This window comes from Drosophila simulans, chromosome 3L (assembly GCF_016746395.2).
Source record: "Drosophila simulans strain w501 chromosome 3L, Prin_Dsim_3.1, whole genome shotgun sequence".
Classification (NCBI taxonomy): Eukaryota; Metazoa; Arthropoda; class Insecta; order Diptera; family Drosophilidae; genus Drosophila; species Drosophila simulans.
In genome coordinates, this window is record NC_052522.2 from 17595932 (window position 1) to 17617529 (window position 21598).

Consider the following 21598-nt stretch of genomic DNA (forward strand, 5'->3'; position numbering starts at 1 on the left):
TTTTTTACAAGATCAAAGATCCTGTCAATAATTACGATCAATAATTTCCTAAGGAAATACCTTATTCGTTATCCTTTAATACATAATAAAATGTAAAGTTGCATTATTTTCATGTAAATTCCTTTCCTTATTAAAGTTTTCATCTTATCTAACATGATAAATCAATTAGGAACGCAAAGAACATTTTTCTGATAAAGAGTTATAGATTTTATTTGCTTGCATTCAGTATACAATGTACCCATTTACAGAGCGAATGGCATGAACGGAGCCACTTGGCGTTGCCTGACCAGTATCTCGTACTTGTCGGATTCATAGAGTTGAAGGTTATCGTATTTGACGATGCACCTTCTCTTCGAAGGATACAGGGTTCCAATGAAGACGCCCCCAGCGCATCGGATACGACAGACGAAGACGCGTTCATTGGCGACATTGGTTCCGACGGATACTGCATTTTTCTCCCGAAAACCATCGAAGCTACGGATCCATTGGTAGCTGACAGTGGCATTAGACACCAGGACCTCGTATGTTATAGTTGCAAAGTTGGCCTCGTCCGTGTTGAAGGTGGCCCTTCCCAATTCCGGGACCACTCGGGCAGGCAGAACATTATTCACGTAGTACACACGGCCAACGTAGTTTATGTAGCCATCGGAATCAAAGCCGCCCAGCACTGCTTCGTCCGGCAGATCCTGCGTCCTGTCGGCAAGGATCCATTTGTCATCAGTGCTATAGACTGCTCCTTTGATGAGGGTCACCAAATGAACTAGGACTACGGTCACAATTATTAAGCCCTTGTAGGAGTACATTCTTGAACTGTTGACTAGGAAGATGTCTTGAACATTCCCAATTGTTGACCGTCTTTATAGCTTTTTTTATTTTTTGGGTAATTTATGTTGTAAATTATTTCGGGGGTAATTTTATAGATTAGATAAAGGGTTATTTTTCTAAAAGTTCTGTTGTCAATTCATCGTGAGATTAAACTTCAGAAAAATTACCGAAGTTAAAGTTCCCCTTCACATAAGCTGTGCTAAGCCCCTTGAGGCAATAATAAATGGCCTTTTTCTAAATTAATTTTAAATTGAAAAGCCATATAACTTGTATTTTTATGCAATGCCTTAATATATAACTTTCAAGTAATACTTAACTAAAGGGCGGTTTCTAGGCGTGGCGTTCTTAAATATAATTCCACTGCGTGGAATCATTAGAATCTGGAAGCCTGATCTCAACTTTTTAGCTTAGATTCTAGCCGAGATTACCATGTTCATACAGATCGACGTACGGACAGTCGGGCATGGCTTGATTGACCCGTCTAGTGATCCTGATCGAAACTATATATGTATACTTTGTTGGGTTGAAAAAGCTTCCACCCACCTTACATAATTTACATAATTTTCTACAAATCTAGTTAATCATTTTACTCTACGAGTAACGAATTTAATTATGTAATTAATTTACTAAACGAGTAAACATTTAAAGTCATTTTTTTCTGTGCGGCTAATGCGTAAAATAATTGGAATTAGTAATTCACATACTTTCGATCTTAAAGTATTTAATTTCTTTTGCTAGAAAGTTGTCTTATGTAAAAAAATTCAACACATTTGTGCTGTTTTTCTACCTGTTTTTAATTAAGAAATTAAGAAAGAATAAAACAAGTGCATCTAAAAACTGTGCTTTTAAATAATTATTAAAAATTTGAATTGAATTCAAAGGCATTAAATAAATTGAAAGGAATTGTTTTTCTTTGATAAATATTTTTTATTTATGTTTTATTATATTTATTTTGTTGCTCGGCATTTAATGTTGGATATAACCCTCTTCAAATGGGGAGATGGCAGCTACACGACGTTCGCGGACGAGGATCTCGTACTTGTCGAATTGCCGGAGCGGGAAGTTGTCGTACTTGACGATGCACATCCGCTTGGCAAGGTACAGAGTACCGATAAAGATGGATTCATCACAGCGGACACGGCAGATGAAGACACGGTCGTTGGAGGCGTTGGTTCCCACAGATACGGCGTTCTTTTCCCGGAAACCATCGAAACTGCGGATCCAATGGTAGCCTACAGTGGCGTTGGACACCAGGACCTCGTAGGTGGTGGCTTGGTTGCCCAAGGTGTCGGTGTTGTAGGTGGCCTTTCCCAGTTCCGGAACCACTCGGGCTGGCAGAATGTTACTGCTGTATGCGACACGACCCACGTAGGTGTAGTAACCATCGGGATCGATGCCACCGAGAATCGCTTCCTCTGGAAGGTCCAGGGTCTTGTCCAGGTACACCCACTTGTCCTCATAGCTGTAGACTCCTCCCTGGATAAGGGCCACCAGCTGGACGAGGACTACGGCCACAATTGCAGAACTCTTGGCTGAGAACATGATTCGATTGTTGAGAGGCGGGGTATTGTGGACATTTCGAGCTGCTAACAGCTTTTATAGGTCTTTCTTATCTATAGATTGATAGTAAATCATTCTTCGAGGGGATACTCTGTGATTAGATTGTTAGTGACTTTTTTAGATCGGTGATTAACAATTAAAGTTCTGGGGTCAGTTACAGGGAAGATCTTCAAACCTTTTGTAAAGCCCCCTCCAAAAAATTCCCCTAAAAACAACCAATGTGACATTGTGGACATATTGTGGAAAATGAAAACGGTGATATACATTTGCAAATAGACCGAATTTGCTAGTGATCCTGACCAAGGACCCTTATCGGGCTAAAAACGATTTACTCAACCAGATTAATTATTTTAAGGGAATGAATGAGTAACTACCTAAATTTTGTATTCAAGGAAATCAGCTTTTCAGTAGCTTTTTTATAGATGAAACCTATTTAAATGACGTTTTCCACTATTATATACGTATATAGCTTAAACGGAAATCTCATGTTTTAGAATGATGATTTAATTTAATCGTATCCGAAAAATAAAGAGTTGTTTTTATTTAGCAAGTTCTTATATGTTAAATAACTATGTGAATTGGCCAACCTTCCAAACTAGGCACGCATATGGGTAAGGCCAAAATCGTACCAAATCAAAGGCAGGAATACTAATCAACTTAATTGGAGATATTCAAACCAGTTTGTGGTTTATCAACAAAGCCGTCTTATCAAAGAACGAGGTACAAGAACCCTGACCTAAGTCAACTATTAAAGTAAAGTTTAAAACCAAACTTGGCTTATATTTTTCTGGCAATCTTACTTGATCCCTTCGAAAGTTCGTTAAACTTTGATTTTTGCCTTTGCAAAAGCCACATTTTGGTTTTGCTTTCATGGCGGTTGGTTTTGCTTTTGCACGATTATTTCTGTTGCTGTTTTATAGCAGTAAGCTATAATTTTTACTACTATTTTTCGCGCACGCTTCGTGACGTCACAGTCGTCGGAGTCGGCGAAAACGTTGTCACTTTAAAAGCGCCAAAATCCAGCGAAGCGTTTAGTCGAGTGGAGAAGTCGCTGGGAGAAGGATCGCCGACGATCACTTTTCATCGCTGAGCCATTCATCTGATATCCGCTGATTTAAGTGTTTAAAATTAAGTGTAAGATGCTAAGACGGCTAAAATAGTGCGTTTGGAAAGTTCAAGTATTCTCCTTAAATAATAGGATTAAAATAAGTAAGGGTGATCACACCAAGTGCAGTGATTTATGCAGTTTTAAATAAAGCTCATGTGTCTTCCAGATCATTTTTTAAATCGATTTCCGTTATCTTAATAATAACGAATAATATTTACAATAGTTTAAAGTTTATAATATTCATTGCAAAACATCAACTAAATTATATATACGACATTTTAGTTAGCATTGAGCTCTGAACCAGTTTTTTTTCTAGTATGCTAAACACAGCTCTATCTGAATTGAAAACGCTCTTGCTTTAATGAAGTCATTATAAAAAAGCTATTATTTAAGTGAAATGAAAAGCACTCGAAAAAATCAAATTACTATATGGCTACCGAAGAGGTTCAATAAAAAATTTAAACGATTACGTTAAGAACCACTTTCCTAAAGCGCATATAAGGACCATTAAATTAAATTATACGTTTTGATTCATCTTGGTTTCAACAGTTTTTTGGGCTTTTAAAAACATTGAAGTAAAGTGTAGCGTTTCACAATTATAATTGGCTAACGAAAAATTTTATTGAATGAAAATGAATATGACTATAAGTTGGTTTTTGTATAAGATCGTCAAAATCCTTAAAGTTTTCAATCGCGAACATTTTTCCATTAAAACTTGTTTCGATCGCATCAGTCAGAGGCAGTTGTATTGTCTTTATACTTAAGAACCTTTCCAATAACGACCGATTAACTTGATCTTAATTGCATCACAAGTGTTTTACCAAGGTCACGATATTAACAACCTGTGAAGGTCATCGCCTACCCGCTGGGCGTTCCCATTCCCAATTACAATTCCACATGTCGTGACGAAAATTCCCATCTCATTCGCACGACTTTCTTGTTAATATACAAATTATGTGGCTTTATTAAAACTCGGCCAAAATGATAAAACAATTGCACAGCTCATAGATTTTATGGCTTGTCTCGCTTATCTGCCTCGATTTCATGATTGCCAGCTTTTTTATGGCCTATTGCGCGACAATTGAAACACAGTTTTAGCCATGATAAAAAGAAATTACACTCCTCACGGCGAAGGTAAGCCCAAATACAAGCTTGCAAGTGTTTCTCGTTTTATATAATGTCCCAACAATTGTTGCTAAAGCCACCAAAATAAAACGACAATGGTTGAATGAACTTTTTGGCCATATGGCACACTAAACAATGGAATAGGTCAAGAGGGAAGAAGTTTGGGGGCAGCGCCTGTGGTAGATGGCTGATTATACAATTGCCAATTATGGCGCGGAAAATTCAACAGATACTGCCTGTGCAATATTATCAAAAAGACTTTTACATGCAGGCATTTCCACATATTGCAACATTTTAAGTGTTTTTCGGCGTGCGGTAATTTTTATTGACTATTTGCCAATATGAAACATGTACAGACAAATCTTAAGATAGCGAAACATCAACGATGAAACATAGTGTTGCTAAATCTGATTAATATATAAAATACCTTTTTATACAGACTTTGATATTATTGGATTGTCAAGTATTTAAGATGACAATTGGAAAAATCCACGGTCTGCTGGTAGTGAGTACCATATTCAGCCTGGCATTTGGATCTGGATATTCCACAAAACCAAACATAGTTATAATACTAATAGATGACATGGTATGTTGTTGACAATAAACTTTAAATGATTGCCAAAAAGAACCAATTGCCATTCCAATTCCAGGGCATGAACGACGTCAGTTTTCATGGCTCGAATCAGATCCTTACACCGAATATAGATGCTCTGGCCTACAATGGCATCCTGCTGAATAAGCATTATGTTCCGAACCTGTGCACACCATCCAGAGCTACTCTGCTCACTGGAAAATATCCCATACACACAGGTAATATGCGTTTTACTGGCAAACAATCATTCGATTTCCTTACATTCGAATATTTTCAGGAATGCAGCACTTTGTGATTATCACCGATGAGCCGTGGGGTCTTCCTCAGCGAGAACGCCTTATGCCCGAAATTTTCCGGGATGCGGGCTACTCGACCCATTTGGTGGGAAAGTGGCACTTGGGCTTCTGGCGCAAGGATCTTACGCCAACAATGCGTGGATTCGACCATCACTTTGGCTACTACAATGGCTACATTGACTACTACGACCATCAGGTGCGATTGCTCGACAGGAACTACTCGGCTGGACTGGATTTCCGGCGGGATCTGGAGCCGTGTCCCGAAGCGAATGGCACTTACGCCACGGAAGCCTTTACTTCGGAAGCAAAAAGGATAATTGAACAACATGATAAGAGCAAGCCGTTGTTCATGGTGCTAAGTCATCTGGCGGTGCATACGGGCAACGAGGATAGTCCGATGCAGGCGCCAGAGGAGGAGGTTGCCAAATTTCCCCACATCAGGGATCCCAAGCGACGCACTTACGCTGGCGAGTTAACACAACACGTACATACAACAAATCAATATTTGTAATCTTGTTACTATTTTTTATCACAGGTATGGTTTCCAGTCTGGACAAAAGCGTGGCTCAGACAATTGGTGCTTTGAAGGACAATGGCATGCTGAATAACAGCATTATTCTGCTCTACTCGGACAACGGAGCACCCACGATAGGCATCCATTCCAATGCGGGTTCTAACTATCCCTATCGAGGAGTAAGTAGTCCAGGAATATAATGAAAACCATGAAAGTAGAATATTCATTCACCTATTTTACATTCAGCAAAAGGAATCGCCCTGGGAGGGTGGCATTCGATCGGCTGGTGCTCTGTGGAGTCCGCTGCTGAAGGAGCGAGGATATGTGTCCAACCAGGCAATACATGCCATCGACTGGTTGCCCACACTGGCAGGAGCTGCCGGCGTATCCTTGCCGCAGGATCTTCCGTTGGACGGGATTAATCTTTGGCCTATGCTGAGTGGCAACGAGGAACCGAAACCAAGAACAATGATTCATGTACTCGATGAGGTTTTCGGCTACTCATCGTACATGAGGGATACTCTTAAGTATGTGAACGGGAGCAGCTTCGAAGGACGATACGACCAGTGGTTGGGTGAACTGGAAACTAACGAAGACGATCCCCTGAGTGAGAGCTACGAACAGCATGTACTGGCATCGGATGTTCAAAGCCTACTGGGAAATCGGGGATTAACTGAGGATCGCATCCGACAGATGCGCAGCGAAGCCACCGAAACGTGTCCACCTGTTGAAGGACAAAATCCTCTAGAGCCCCATTTCAAATGTGAACCACTGAAAGCTCCCTGCTTTTTCGATCTGGCCAAAGATCCATGCGAGCGATACAACCTGGCCCAAATTTATCCACTCCAACTGCAGCAACTTGCCGATGAGGTGGAACAAATTCGAAAGACTGCGATTCCCAGCGCCCGAGTTCCGCATTCTGATTCAAGAGCTAACCCGACTTTCCACAACGGAAACTGGGAGTGGTGGAATAATACGGATACTCAATCAAGTTCCGGCACCTTCTCCATCAATTTATGGCTTGCGATGGGCAGTATTATAGGCTTAGTATACCGAAATCTGTTGTAGTGGTAAGTTCTTACTAGAATAATTTTTAATAAAAGTTAATTATAGAAAATAGTTTCTCCGTCAAATCTTTAAAGTCGCTTGAGTGCGAACTGGTTTTCCAGTTAAATAATAGAAAAGTGCGTATATTATCTGTTGATAATTCACTTTGTAAACAACTTGAAGTTGCAGCGTGAACTATACTTATCTATTTTCCCGCTTCAATAATGTGACTTAAAACAAAAAAAGCCCTAAAAATATGCAACAATATTGCATGTGTATTAAAGCTGTGCTCAAAAACAGCTTAATACTTTAAACTGTTTCTGAAAATACAAATTTTTACGTAACATGGACATTTTTTTTTTTTTGAGTTCATATCACAACCTATCGTTTAATGAGCTAAAGGTGGGTTTCAAATAAAAATATTAATATATAAACATTACCGAAGTGGTTTGGTTTTAACTAATTTTATTGGAAACAACAATGGACAGACATCTAAATTCTCTATAAAGAATTGAAAAGCTCACTTAAAACTAGCAATTGTAATGGTTTGTTGATAACGGTGGCTTAAGACGAAATTTACAAAACTTCATAAAAATAATACAAATTTATGCAACAGATAATAACAATAGAATCCCTACTAAGTTTAATACTCACTAGTTATGCGTATCTAAACACGTATATACATACAATACATAATACAAGCATAATACAATCATACACTCGGATAATACTCTTAATTTAACTCCAGCGAAGTAAGTTTAAAAATGGGTTTCTTCCGGACTGTGAACCTTGGTATCTGAGTTTCCTGCGTGACCATGGGATTTCCCTCCTCGTTGGCGCTATTCGATCATATTGAATAGTAGACAGGAGAATATCATGCCAAAGATCTAAAAATAAACAAAATAAAATTGAGTATTTATAATATAATAATTTTGCTACCGAAGAAAGGCTTTCACTTACCATCAGTATGGCCACCGCTATGGATGTACCTCCAATAACCGCCGCGTGATCCCTGATGAAGTTGGTCGTAACATAGAGGCATCCCTGGTTGTACAGATTGGTAATGGTCGGGAAGATGGTGCACTCCTTGCGCTGGCCACCGAAAAGCTCCTGGCAGCAGGACTCGGGCACTGGTCCGTACCTATTCCAGTCGTGCCACGTATCCACTCCGCAGCACTGTAGTCGCTCCTGGGTCAAATCCCAGGCCTGCGTGATCTCCCTCCTGCTTCCGTATAGGGCCATCGTAGATCGCATTTCCTATGGCATATTGGTAAGGGTTAATGTGCCACCCACGTGTTGTTATCGATGGATTTGCCTCACCTGCCGCATGGTCTGCTGAACTCGTTCGCGGAACACGTAACCCAAGACACCGCCAATTAGCATGGTGACGAAAACTAGGGCCACTATTATGAAATACTAAACAGGGGAAACGAGTGGTTAATTTTTTAGCTAAATGGTGTTTGCTTCATAGAAAAGAAGAAACTGACAACTTTTAGAAGATTACATTAAAATGATAATTTATTTAGGTGGTAAATAAATATGTCAATACAGATATGATTACTACAAAAATGATTATTAATATTAATTATTTAATAAAATAACATTTTTGATTTAATTGTTTGGTGTTTACTTACTGTTAGGAGGAGGCATTTGACTTCTTTTCCAGCTCCAACACAACCCAAAAAGGACACCAGGCAAATGATAATCGATGTAACCAGCAGGACGTAGACAGCACCCGAGAAAAGATTCGTACCGAGCAGCTCATTGACGAAACTGCGATCCACCAGAGTCCACAGGGTGAGACAAAACACAATGGCTCCACCCACCTGGAATATACACATAATTTAGTATAATTTATTTATTTACAATTGATTTTTAATTTAAGAGACTTATAGATACTCACGAATATCACAAAGTTGGCTATGAAAAGACTGTACTTGACGAACTGCCCGCAGCAGTCCATTCGCGAACTGAAGCCCATATCGTCTTCCTTTGAAAGGATAATACATATAAATTAACCAATTCAATGGGTTAAATAGATTTCACATTGTTTACTTTTGTTTACAGGTGAAGAGCACCCAGAGGAAATTGATGCGAGGAGAATAATGCAGGGAATTTGGGGTAGGATGAGATGCAGAGGTTCTTGATGGCGATACAACTCTATACGGTAAAGACAAATAAGAATAATATCACACTTAGCTTTAATTTAGTTAAAGTACTTAAAACTAAGTATAAATTTGTTATACTTTGTGAGGTCATTCAATCACATCCCTATGTCTTATTATTAAACCAAGTTAATAAACTCATCATTCCGATTTCAATGTTACTATTTTTGGCCTACTTTCTATTCCAATGTGATGTAATCTCCAGAATGGACTTTTTAACAAGTTTCTTCCGCGTAAGATTCACTCCACTATATTGGCTGGCTATCTATCTATTGGCTTGGCGAGTGGTGCGCATGCGCATGCGCAGCTGTGGTTTCGGCCGACTGTTCGCTGTTTCTAAGCCGGGTCCGAACCGCGAAGCGACCGAAGTACGCTTAACCATGACCCACTTTTTGGGAACTGCGACTGCGCAGCGAAGCTGCCAACGCAATGCGCCTAGACAAGCGTTCATTATCGGCGGTGGCTGCCAACGTATTGTGGATTTTGTCAGTTACGGCTCTAAAAACTTACTTACGTCGCATTAGGCCCACTTCAAGGGTTCGCCGAGCCGAATTCCCCCCGTTGAAGTTGTAGCGATCAAAACAAATAAATCAAAGTAATAGCCTGACCGAAAATTTGTCAGCTAATTGTAGTGGTTTACCTACGCGAGTGCCGCCCCAGCTCTGATTCATCTTGGCGCAGTGCGATGTTCTAAATGCTAATTAAAAGTAATTGCAGGCTGAACAGTCGCGTACCCCTCCTCCCAACTAGCTGGTAAACGACATCTCATTTCGAGCATTATTCTCCAAATTCAAATTCGAGTTCGCCAGTTAATTGGCGGGGCTATTAAAAAAATGTTCTCACACTGTCTGAATATTCACTATTTTTCATTCGGCGTTATCATGTTGCGCGAATCGTGCCTGAGATGACAGTAAGTCATCCGAAAGTCGCCATTAATGATCTGGCGTTGGAGGCGGAGCGAATCACTATATCTGCTGCTTGTAAGCTGAGACCAATTAAGTTTATGGTAATTGTTCGGCTGTACGTGCTACACATGGTAATAGATCACTTAAAGCTCGGATTCCAGGTCCTGTCACTCATGGAAAACTTTGAAAATCATCATTAAGTTCTATCCACTAAACTTTGAGCTCACTCTTTTATGCTCCTTCCATCCGCTATTATCTATCTGTTAACCTAGGTATAATAGCTTTACTAAGTCATGTGTAATCTTTATTTGTAGCTGATGTAAGCTTAAAAGTTAGTGAGCAGAATCGGTGGAGGCTATAAATATACAATATATACTATATGTTTACACTCGATGCTTGAAAATATACGAATGGATATAGGAAAATGGTCCCAATTGAAGGATTTCTGTATGAAACTGTATATATTATGATTAATTAAAACAAATGAAATATTATCTAATAAGAAAATTCACTTACAAGTTTGCCGTCCCGTAGCACAAACGAAGTTTTCGTTAGGTAACCAATTTTGGCGGTTTTCTTTCTCAGCTTCGTGTATGTAAATTGCCTTCAAATTGTTGTTTTGCAAAAAACACAAAGCAAAACAAAAGAAACGGCTACTAATTTTAGTTGCACTTGAATGCACAGAAACTTTGGGAGTGGCTATAAAAAAAGAAGGAAATTATTTTAACCCTTTTAATTAACATTTTGGCGGTAAGAAGTAGAAGAGTTTCTGATTTCACTTTTATTTATAAACAACTTTTTGGTGAATACGCGTTCATTCACTTTTTCGGTCGCTTTTATTCACTTGTTTTAGTGTTATGTCCGTTATTATATGACTAAATATTATTGACAAGATTTGTTTGCTTGTTTTTAAAATTTTTCGTTTCTCTTAACTGCTTTGCTTTACTTCATTCAGATGGAAAGAGCTCGCAAACTTTACATACGCATATATCAATTTATGCCATATTCGTTAATATTTGCTCTCGAATTTTTATGAAACTTTTTTTAATACAGGTTTCTTGCATTTGTTTTGAGCGTCACTCGCAGTTGATAATTGTTATTGAGTTTTTATTCGATTGTTGTTGCTGTTATTGTCAATTGCAGTTCTCCCATGGCAAACAACTTTTTTTTTTGCCGTCTTGCTTTTAACATTTTCAAGTTACGTCACGTTGGTCAAGGCAGCATTATCCTTAGCGGAGTTATCACTGTACTATTGGGATATTTCGTGGGGATAAAACTATACGATTCACTTGATGTCTCATGGACCTAAGTCTCGTTGTGGAGCTCGCCTTACAGGGATTGAGTGGATCCGGGGAGCTATGATACGATGGTGTTATATGTGGTACGGCGACGACTATACCGCTCGAGAGCTCGCTTGGAACTGGTTGTGGGAACAGTCGGGGCGATCGGTTTTTTATTAGTTTCGCTCACAAAGAGCTCCGTTGTCTTTTTCTGGTCCCCGTCTCTCGCTCTCGAAATTACAACAATTCCGACTTGAGCCCCTGTTTTCGGAGGCTTAGCACTGCAGGTGCGAGGAAGATGGGGAGTCTCCTCTACTCGCTTACAAACCGCAAATACTTCTGAATGTTTTCGTGCTTCTCTCTTATTTATTCATCTATTTTTCGGCTTCTTTTCACCCCCTTCCCTTTGCGGAGTCGGCATGTGAAAATGCGTTGAGCAAACAAAATATGATCCGTCTCTTCCACAGCCAGCACCTTTGTTTTATTTCGGGCAATTGCAAAATATAAATATTGATAAGCAAGCGATATTTGATATTTGTTTTAGTTTTCGGTCTGCACATGGCAATGTACGGATCAGTGACTTTGGCGGCAAATAAATATATCCGAATTGGTTACATTGTTGTTATAACAGTTCAAGTTCAAATACTTCTCGAACACGGATTATTTGTAATGAGTGTTTTCTTTCTTAAGTTGGAACATTTGCCTCCATTTGCAACCATATGTATATTCATTATACGAGTATTGATTAGACAACTTCGTTTGTCCGTTCCATTCCTCACATTCTAGAATCTTAGTTTTAAAGCATGGAACTTTCTCAAAAATCTTATTTTTATCAGTTGAAACGGGCCGGATCGGTTTAAATGTGATCCGAATTTATCTTCTGTACTACATATGTAGAAATATAGAAATTTATATGAAAATATAAGAAAATAAATAAAGCATTGTCGAGGCTAGCTTTCTTTCTTGATTTCAAGGGCTTAGGGTTCCAAGAGAGCACAAGGACAATATACTTATTATCAGTACTACTACTACTACTAATTCCGAAGGACAACCTTTGGCAATTAACAGCTTAATTTTCTTGTTAGTCGAACAAATAGTTTTGGCTGAGCTGAGTAATTTTGTAAGCAATTTCCAAGCTAAGGTCAGAAAGTTGGCTGCCAATAGACGAATAGCTCACCCTCCCTACTTACACTCCACAGCACGGTTGAAAAGCGCTCAAATTGTTGTCTTGTTTAGCACTTTTATGGCCGTGTTAACAACAACCACCCGCCACGTCCCCGTAATCACCATGCAATGTGTTAGTTGCATGGCAAAAATAAAAATAAATCATAAAAAAAAGAAATACAATTACTCTGCCTGTTGATTTTGCATCTTATAAACTCGCTGTGGGAACCTTTTGCGTTTTATAGATGCCATAAAATCCATTTCCACACACTCGTCCACTCGTGTGCCTCGTCATAAAATATTGCTCCGAAATGGAAGTTAGCGACTAGTGCTCAGTTTTTCTTTCTCAAGTGGCCAAGAACCATTAATATTATGGGGAATTCTTAATTTTAAGCCAGTCAATTTCGCCTATGAACATACACTTACTGAGATCCGATTAGTGTGAGCGAGTTGAAAGCCTCGTTGAGCTCGGCGAAGGTGACAAGCGTCAGAAGCGTTAAATTGTGGCACTTTAACTGATTGGAGTGAGTCAAAAATTGGGGAGGCAAGCAAATGAATACTGCTAGTGGAAGATATAATTAAAATGTTAACCGAACTGCGCATACAACTAAGTTAACACAGCAACATACATACATACATACATCATACATCATCAGATGCAAACTAAGGTGAAACATTGAAAAACATTTTCAATATTTTTGATTCTCACATGACTTATCATAGCTGCTATAACTCTACTTACTGATCTCGGTATAAAAGCTATCTCAATCACTCAATAATTTGCATATTCCATTAATAAATTAATGAATCTATGGGAATGTGGTGTGCTCGTGAATAATGCATTGCGAAAGTTGAAAGGTTATCAAGAGTTAATGATACAGAATTTATTTTAGCTTAGAGGAGTATTCCTTTGTACTATTTTACAGAAAATTCTGAATTAAAATGAATCGCCATAAACAACATTTTCACGCAAAGTGACCTTCCAAAATTCGAACTTGAGGGCTGGCATTTATTTTGGTGGACAACCGCAAAACGCAACTGAATCCCAGATCTTGACCAACTCAAGTCATGTAGTTTTTCCCAAGCGCTACACAAGTCCAAACAAACTCCAAGTGCATTCTGTGGCCTCGGGCCAAAGTCATTAAATGGCTAATCAGTTGGTACAATTGTATTCCCTTTTGGCCATCGCTTAGGGCATGTTCCACCTCCTCCCACGAAAACACACAGATATTCGGCAAACAAATAGCCAAAACATACATCTGAGTTTAGTCATGTGCCCGCTAATTGGTCGGTGTCAGCTCCAGTGATTGTACGTGGCGATGTGTCAGCCAAATGCTGAATATAATGTCTGCCGGATCAGGTCAGGCATTTCCGACCAATATGGCAATCTCATGAATCCTAAGTACATAAATATATGAATCATTTATTATATAGTATAGTATTTATTTTGCCCAGAAAACGGTTCGACGAAAGTCCTGAGCATGTTTTCGTTTCAAATTTTCAATTTCCAAATATTTACACGAGACTCTCTTTAAGAAAATCACCGACTCAAATTAATAATCCACACACAATTAATAGTTTTAAAGAACAGTTTAGTAACTTTAAGCGCATATTATATTTTAATCCTTTTCCTTCATGTTCAATATTAATTATGGCTACATGTCACTTTTAAGTTTCTACATATTAAATTTGTTTTTAAATATTTTGTGGCGGCACCTGTAAAGTTTGAAAAATGTAACAAAACACCGTCCCTGTTCTAAATTCTGTTCTAAATAGAATTAGAACATCCAATGATTGGTACAGGATTTCCGGTATTCAAACTTGGCTAACTTTATATGCACCACTTTGTACGGAAATTAAATACATTCGATAGTGATTTTGTTGAGAAACCCTAAAGGTAGGCTTCATAAATGTACTAGAAGTTCGAATCCGACCCGCTTAAAATCCACACCAGAATAAATGCAACAAATTCATTTAAATGTTTATGTACAGTTTATACATCTCCATACATATCAACCTTACGTACTAGTTGTGTGTGTTTGAATTGTTCATTTTGGTACAAATTGCACTAAATCAATGCACTTCATTGATCGATTGAAGTTCTTCGGTTGCCTGACTGGTGGGCTGTGTATGCTTTAAGTACAAAAATCAATATTTTGGAGGCACTTAAACAAACTTAGCCTATTCTGCTTGATTGTAGACGGCGACATTGTTTCTATTCAGTTTAAAATAGACTTTAGCAACTAGGAAGGGGTTTTGATGCTACGATTCACAAGCTATCACTTGGACATATCACAAAACGTGGTTTGGCTCTCTTCCCCAGTTAACTGGGGTGTCTGGGGCAGGGTTACCCTCTCACGCTGTTCGACAGGCATTGGCATATTCCACACAATCGTGCAGGGTGGGGAAGATCTCAAAAGGTCCTTCGCTGAGGGCCATACTATGCACCAGGGTATCGTACACCCGATCTACGGGGCTAGCCAACAACAAACGAGCTCCTCGCACCTTCAGCTCCTTGCTGAGATCCGTCAGGGTGCGACATCCCGCCACATCTATGTGTCCGAGCATGGAGAAATCCAGGACGAGCACCTTGAACGCACCTGACGTCTCTTCTAACTTGCCATTGATTGCCTTTCCTCCGTTCTGCGATACTGGGGAATAACTCGATTTGCTGCCCTTGCTGGGACTATTGCTATTGCTGCTGCTAACTTTCGTTGGAGGAATCTTGTCCAGGCCCACGGCCTCGTACAGAGCACGCCGGAAAAACAGGCTGGTGGCAAAGTTTAGCGATCCACTGTAGCGGAAGATGCGGACTTCGGGAACCTGCATGGCGTTTCGGTGCTGGTTGAGATCCATATAGATGCCTGGGGCCTCTGGCATATAGCCCAAAAGGCAGGAGTACGGCTTCAGTCCCTTGATATACAGAGCCAACAAGGAGATGCAGATGCCAATCAAAAGACTGCAAAAGAATGATAAACATATTATTGTTGGTTTCAAGTGGAAAATTCAAAATTAAATATCAAACACACCCAATATCAATATCGATGATAACGACGCAGAGGAAGGTAGATATCCATGTGAACATTTCCAACTTGCCCTGCTTGGAGAACTTTTTCAATTCCTTGGCCTGCATAAACATCGGCTTCAGTGCCACTATAATCACGCCAGCCAGAACGCACTGAATAATTGGGAATGAATGAATAAATAAAAGTTGAACAATAATTATGCAAAGTATAAGACTCACCCTTGGCAAACTGCTGAAAAAAGGGCCGATCCACATGAGGGTGACCACCACGAGCGAGGCGGAGACCAATGAAGCTATCTGTGAAACACCACCAGTCTGATCCTGGATCACCGATCTTGACAGAGAGCACGCCATGGGAATGCAGGAGAAGCAGCCGCCAACCATGTTTCCAATGCCCATCGCGAACAGCTCCTGATTTGGCCTGACCTCATATCCGTGCTTCTTAGCGAACGTTAGGCCCATGGACATGATTATGGAGTAGGTGACGATAGCAATGGCAATTGAATCTACGGCCACCTTTGGTACAAGATCCAAGCGCGGCAAAACGGGCTCCGGTAAGCCACTAGGTATTTTTCCCACTGGATTCACGTTGTAATCGACATACAGGTTGAACCATTTGGAGATCAATGTGCCACCGATCACCATGATCAGCTCCGCTGGCAGGGGAAAGCGACATTTTTTACTCAGTCGCGGCTTCAAGATCTCATTGCAGATCATCATGAACGCAATCACAGCCATACAAAAGCCAAAGTTCACAAGATTCGTTTGTGGCACTCCCTTGATCACGTCAATAACGGTGTATATGATCTTGAATGCACCTTTGTGACGCGGTACTGAGATGCCCAGCACATCCTTTAGCTGGGCGGTAACCACGTGACACGCTGCAGCAGTGGTGAATCCATTCACCAGAGGTTCGCTCAAAAGGGATGACAGGGTTCCCAGTCTTAGAAAAGCCATTAGGAGCTGAGGAAGAATTAAATATAAATCTTCAAGGCAAACCTCTTTAAAAGACAACTTACGTTTACAATTCCCACAGTAAGTGCCAAAGAGGTCGCCACCTCTATTTTAGTAATGGGATCCGCATTTAGAGTAGAATTTAAAAGCTGAAAAGGTAATATAGTGGTTGAGGAGACAGAATCCGCAACCCCTGAGGAATTTAATAGCAGGAGTGGGGACGCAGTCGCTGTTCCATTCGATTGCAAACCGAAGGCATCAGGCAATATATGATGGTGGTCATCTACGTTGGCATACGTATCCACCACCTTTGCCGTCATCATGCTGGCTACCGCAAAGGTGCCGATGGAGATATGCTTCGAGGTCCCCAGGAACATGTAGGCCAGCACCGGAAACACGGCCATATAGAGACCATTTCCAGCTGAAACTCCCGCCAAAATGCCATAAGCCATGCCGTGAGGTATGTTCATGATGGCGACGGTGAAGCCGGCGATTATATCGCCAGGAAGATCTCTCCTGGGTGAATACTGGGGTAGCCATTGCAGAATGGGAATCACGCCGGTGAAGAGTGCAAAGAAGTTCCAGCTCTGCCAGCAGTTTCGAAGCGAGGAGGGTATGCTCTTGTCCCTGGCCGCATATCCTGTTTGCTTTATCACCACCTCATGGGTCAGCACATCCCGGTGAATGCTATATTTTGGCTGGATCTTTGGCTTGCTTGGTACACTGCCACCGTTTCCATTTGAATTGTTATTGTTCAGTGGCTTGGTTCTGCAATAAGGAAGGACGTAAGTATCTCTAAAAGCGAACAAAATATCACTTTTATATTACTCACTCTGGACTCTCTTTATCACTAGGCATTTTGGCTATATCTTCCACTACTTCTATGTCTTTTGGGTTCCTCCCGCGTTCCACATTGGTGTCTGTAAAGGGATGAATGCGTAGGTCGCGTTGGAATTGCAACTGCCTGAAGCTTGAAACTGGGCAACTTGGATTCGGATAAGCGTCTTTGGGTCTCTTGGGTATTGTTCCAGTGGCTTTGTTTGATGGAACCTCTTCGGTATAGCCAATGGGTACTAATAGGGTGCCAGATTCGTTGTTGATATGTGAATCTTGGAAATTGTTGTCTATTGGTAAGTAGCGTCGTCTTTTCTGGCGATCGTGTAAGTCTTTTAATCGCTTCCAAGCTCCTTTGGGCAGGGTTTGAAGATGGTGTTTCGGTTTCTGAAAAGAAGAATGATAGAATTTTTAGTATGCCAAAAATTCGAATCCAGATTGTTAATAGACATTATAATTATGTGCTTCATATGAAGTTTAACAAAATCAATTTCTTTCAGGCAGTGCAATGTCCGTTTTAAAAGGAAAGAAACTTAGTGAAGTACGTTTGGGGAATAAATCAACTTGTATTTTTCAATTCATCTTATCTGAGAGCAATTACTTTCTTAAAGCTCTAAAGATTTTTAAGTACTTGTCTTAATTTGTTTTCTTATCACCATTGATACTTTCAAGAAAAGAGATAGGAAACGGAAAATTTTTCGGCAATCCACTTGTAGCTTATTATCTTAAACACTGAATCGCGTATTTTGCAACACCTGTTAGATAACATCGACCAACCGCAACCGATTATCATCACTTTCGATCACAGAACAACGGGCTCCCAAGCTACTAACCTTAACAAACTCGACACACGACTGAGGCATCTATCATCATCGTACGATAATTTATAACAATATCCCCGAATTCGTGGACATTTTTGGATACAATGAATCGTGATTTCGTACCAAATGCTAATTGGTTTAATGATTTGATCAACATTTGTTCTCTGGGTGACCGCAAGTGTTTGTCAAAATCAGTTGAATTCCCTGAAGAAGTTTTCGCTATCGGCCATTATTACGCATACGCAACGTTGACAAGTGCCCACCGTTGACGTATTTCCTAGAGATGTTCATCATCAATTACAGTCTGGCGAAAGCCACTTGCTAAGTGCTCAATAAAGTAACATACACCTGTGATAAAGGGGATAACAGTAGAGGGCATTTTACGCGTTTTGTCATTCGTTCCATTGGCTCAAACCATAATCACCTATAATAATCGGTTCATGGTAGATAACTTTTATGACCAACGTCTAAGTTAGAACCAACAAATATCAAATAGAGGGTTTATGACGAGCAAATAGGGGACTTAGTGGAATAACTTAAAAGCTGGAAGCAAACTCGGTTACAAAAAGTTGGATTGTACTAGGTTGTTAAGGTATTTACTCAATTTAATTATAAAGATCTAAAGTTTATGTAGTCGTAATGGTTAATGAAATACATTACAATAAAATATCATTTAATAATAGAATCAAAACGACATTAGTCATTACAAATGAAGAGTTGCACACCCGCTATTACTTATAATTCCACTCTTTAAAGCCCCGTTGCCAACTGACACAATTCCTGCTAAGTGACCACAAAAAGGCACTCCATAAACCAAAGTAAACAACTTCATAAACCGGATCTACAAAGTGGCAGCCAGACATAACAACAAATACGACAAAAAATATATTTTGAAAGCTGTGTTCGGCAACGCCACTTGCATCACAGATATAAAACTTCCCCAGTTTTTCAGTCGCGATCTGCTGAAAAACCTTGCCGTCAATGTCAAGTTCAACGATTTGCAAGGTGATTGAAAAACCAAAAGTATCGCCAGTTATATGCTAAGTATCTGGAATCGATCAGTGGATCAAAAGATCACTGGCCTACCGAGATCAACTGCCTCAATTGCATTTGCATTTTAAATTAAGGCATGTGAATTGAGTCTCACACAGATTATACTCTTAAAAATAAACCAACTCATTCGTCATCTACCAGACTTTCTTTATAAATTTATATATGCTTAAACAATATAATGAAAAAAAGTATTATTTTTATTGTGGATTTCGTTACGGTTTGATTTAGCAAAATCAGTTTATGTTCCACAACTGGAATTGCCAAATCGGCGGTAATTGTTTATTTCTCTCTCTTTTCGCTCGATTTTCAAAAGTAATGACTAACACGTTTATTCCCATAAAAACGAGCTTATTATATATAGAACAAACACCTACAATCCGGTTTAATTGTGATGCCCCTGGTTCATTGTTGTACTGCCGGCAATGGCGAGGGACCTCATTAGTTCTACCAACGAAGCGGTTACTGTGGAAACGGTGTGCAAAAAACGGTATTCCACAATTGGCCCAATCCAAATGGCTTATGCAATGGGCCCAAACGCACATGACCACAGCGAGATTAGCTCAAAAGGGAGCCGAAGGGAAGGAAGATGTCTTATATATAGATATATATAACTGGAATAGTGTAGTAAATACAAGCGCCTGGGCAAAATCGCTGCTGAATTCTTATCGAAAGTGTCCACGCGGCTTATCAGCAACACGAGCACTTCCATCAGCCTCGGTAATCAATGTTTTAACCTCGGCACAGTCACAAAAACCCCTATTCAGCCGACTAAAACATGTTTGTTCATTTATAAAAAGTTCCTAAATATTAACTTTTAATCGGAAAACAATTGAATATGTTGCGGTGCGCAATATTAAGTTGTACATACGTATAATGTTATATACAGACGGTATTTTTAAGCTTAATTTGTCAACCGTTTTAATTTTAAGTCTGTTTTGAAGAAATGACAGTTGTTAAAACTGGATTTAAGCATTTCACATTTTTTAAGTAAGACCTCAGTGTTGGCTTTTAGGGCTTTTCGTTTCCAAGTTACGAAAGGTCGAGTTCAAAATTAATTGAAAATACTCATACTACTGCAGCTGAAAGTGCTTAACTCGTTATGTTTTGCTATATAAATTTAGGGGGATTCCAGCACACAGGTGCTTGTCGATATATTGACCCGCGTCTTATCAGCAACTAATGGCCATGAAATAGTTACAGTTTGCTTTAGCGATCCCACTTTTGTGGGCACCATATGCAGTGCGTTTGATATCAAAATATTGATTGCGTAAGTGGGCAAAGCGAATGTCACAGATAACGCAGACAATTTTGAAACGAACTTAGGGTAATAAAATCGGTGGATCGGAGATACGTACTTCAATCATGTTGATTGATCCGTCGTGACTTTTGCTGACGTACTTGCAGCGACTTCTTTGTTCTGGGTAATGGAGAAAACTGAGGCAAATACTAAGATTCGGATCAGATTCGGGGTCTCCGTTTTCCACATTCAGCTGATGCTGTCTACTTAATGTGATAAAACTGACGTTGAAGTACATAAACGGGCATTTCTTGGCAAAATATTTGCCTGGGATTTGGAGAAAATTTACGGAGCACGCGAGCATTTGTATTACCTTTATTTTTTATAGAAATAATATAAAAGGTAAGCACTGGTTTATGAACTCAGTCTTTATTTATAGAAAGATGGTAGAGTACTAAATAATCGTGGCAATATTTATCTATGTACATATGTATATAGCAAGTGATTTGCCTGATTCATTCAGCCAAAAAATTATGTTTGTCCAACAAAATATTTCACAAGTAAAAAAGTGAGTCACTTTCATTAAGCCCAAAATAAATTGATAGAAAGCGTAGACATGCGCTGTTGTTTTATCATGTTCATCATAAAACAATTTGACATTTAGTGACCCCTTTTGTATACATTTTGATAACTCTTTGGAATTTAAGGTCACAGATAAAATAACATGCAACATATAAAAAACATATTAAACTCCTTATGAAAGTAGTTTACGATTTGTTTTAGTTATGATAACTCTTTGCATTGAAGATAAGAATTTTTTAAAATTTTTAATATTCAATTTGACGCCATACTTATGAGTAAAGAAATTGACTTGCGAAAGTTGAACTGCATATTTAAGATTCTTTTTCAAATATATATAATATCAAGGGAATTAATCCGCAGTAATTCGCTGTGTAATATACCAGTAAAGTCAGAGCTCAATACGCTATAAACTGGTTGCCTTTGGGGTTGGATATTAAACTATATAGGGCATTTATGCATGTGCCGCGCCCTTATCGGCAGATTAACCCTTGCTGGCGGAGTCCAGTTCCAG

The 21598-nt window shown here is 39.5% G+C and overlaps 5 protein-coding genes across 7 annotated transcripts; 1 reads left to right on the top strand and 4 right to left on the bottom strand.

Moving 5' to 3' along the window:
- Positions 1-194: 194 nt before the first annotated feature.
- On the bottom strand, positions 195-880 carry LOC6738527. Its single transcript, XM_002085297.4, has one exon. The coding sequence runs from the start codon at positions 801-803 to the stop codon at positions 243-245; it is 561 nt and encodes a 186-aa protein (XP_002085333.1). The 5' UTR covers positions 804-880; the 3' UTR covers positions 195-242.
- Positions 881-1754: 874 nt separating this feature from the next.
- LOC27206422 lies at positions 1755-2412 on the bottom strand. The gene has a single exon (XM_016174486.3). The coding sequence runs from the start codon at positions 2365-2367 to the stop codon at positions 1792-1794; it is 576 nt and encodes a 191-aa protein (XP_016032370.1). The 5' UTR covers positions 2368-2412; the 3' UTR covers positions 1755-1791.
- A 1004-nt stretch (positions 2413-3416) lies between these two features.
- On the top strand, positions 3417-7139 carry LOC6738529 (arylsulfatase B). Of its 2 annotated transcripts, none has more exons than XM_016171691.2 (6): positions 3417-3594; positions 5058-5204; positions 5269-5428; positions 5488-5973; positions 6042-6199; positions 6267-7139. In XM_016171691.2, exons 2-6 carry the CDS (start codon positions 5091-5093, stop codon positions 7086-7088), a joined length of 1740 nt encoding a protein of 579 aa, XP_016032372.1. In that variant the 5' UTR covers positions 3417-3594; positions 5058-5090; the 3' UTR covers positions 7089-7139. The 2 variants fall into 2 exon arrangements, with proteins under 2 accessions (XP_016032372.1, XP_016032371.1); XM_016171690.2 differs by having other exon boundaries at positions 3417-3519.
- A 376-nt stretch (positions 7140-7515) lies between these two features.
- On the bottom strand, positions 7516-11588 carry LOC6738530 (CD151 antigen). 2 transcript variants are annotated; one of them, XM_016169312.3, is made up of 8 exons: positions 11471-11588; positions 10654-10836; positions 9123-9227; positions 8971-9057; positions 8702-8893; positions 8388-8483; positions 8028-8324; positions 7516-7954 (listed from the first exon to the last, which is right to left on the bottom strand). In XM_016169312.3, the coding sequence occupies exons 4-8, from the start codon at positions 9046-9048 to the stop codon at positions 7907-7909; spliced, it is 711 nt and encodes a 236-aa protein (XP_016032374.1). In that variant the 5' UTR covers positions 9049-9057; positions 9123-9227; positions 10654-10836; positions 11471-11588; the 3' UTR covers positions 7516-7906. The 2 variants fall into 2 exon arrangements, with proteins under 2 accessions (XP_016032374.1, XP_016032373.1); XM_016169311.3 differs by lacking the exon at positions 9123-9227.
- A 2962-nt stretch (positions 11589-14550) lies between these two features.
- Positions 14551-17781, bottom strand: LOC6738531 (sulfate anion transporter 1). The gene is made up of 5 exons (XM_016169310.3): positions 17393-17781; positions 16626-17328; positions 15826-16569; positions 15611-15759; positions 14551-15540 (listed from the first exon to the last, which is right to left on the bottom strand). Exons 1-5 carry the CDS (start codon positions 17416-17418, stop codon positions 14937-14939), a joined length of 2226 nt encoding a protein of 741 aa, XP_016032375.1. The 5' UTR covers positions 17419-17781; the 3' UTR covers positions 14551-14936.
- Between the last annotated feature and the right edge of the window lie 3817 nt (positions 17782-21598).

Coding starts and splice junctions, on each gene's coding strand:
- LOC27206422 (XM_016174486.3), bottom strand. CDS start 2,367: ATGTTCTCAGCCAAGAGTTCTGCAATTGTGGCCGTAGTCCTCGTCCAG.
- LOC6738529 (XM_016171691.2), top strand. CDS start 5,091: ATGACAATTGGAAAAATCCACGGTCTGCTGGTAGTGAGTACCATATTC. Junction 5,205..5,268: donor TAATACTAATAGATGACATG/GTATGTTGTTGA, acceptor TTCCAATTCCAG/GGCATGAACGACGTCAGTTT. Junction 6,200..6,266: donor CTAACTATCCCTATCGAGGA/GTAAGTAGTCCA, acceptor TTTTACATTCAG/CAAAAGGAATCGCCCTGGGA.
- LOC6738530 (XM_016169311.3), bottom strand. CDS start 9,048: ATGGGCTTCAGTTCGCGAATGGACTGCTGCGGGCAGTTCGTCAAGTAC. Junction 8,484..8,701: donor TCAAATGCCTCCTCCTAACA/GTAAGTAAACAC, acceptor TCCCCTGTTTAG/TATTTCATAATAGTGGCCCT. Junction 7,955..8,027: donor TAGCGGTGGCCATACTGATG/GTAAGTGAAAGC, acceptor GTTTATTTTTAG/ATCTTTGGCATGATATTCTC.
- LOC6738527 (XM_002085297.4), bottom strand. CDS start 803: ATGTACTCCTACAAGGGCTTAATAATTGTGACCGTAGTCCTAGTTCAT.
- LOC6738531 (XM_016169310.3), bottom strand. CDS start 17,418: ATGCCTAGTGATAAAGAGAGTCCAGA. Junction 16,570..16,625: donor TTACTGTGGGAATTGTAAAC/GTAAGTTGTCTT, acceptor ATTCTTCCTCAG/CTCCTAATGGCTTTTCTAAG. Junction 15,541..15,610: donor ATCATCGATATTGATATTGG/GTGTGTTTGATA, acceptor ATTCTTTTGCAG/TCTTTTGATTGGCATCTGCA.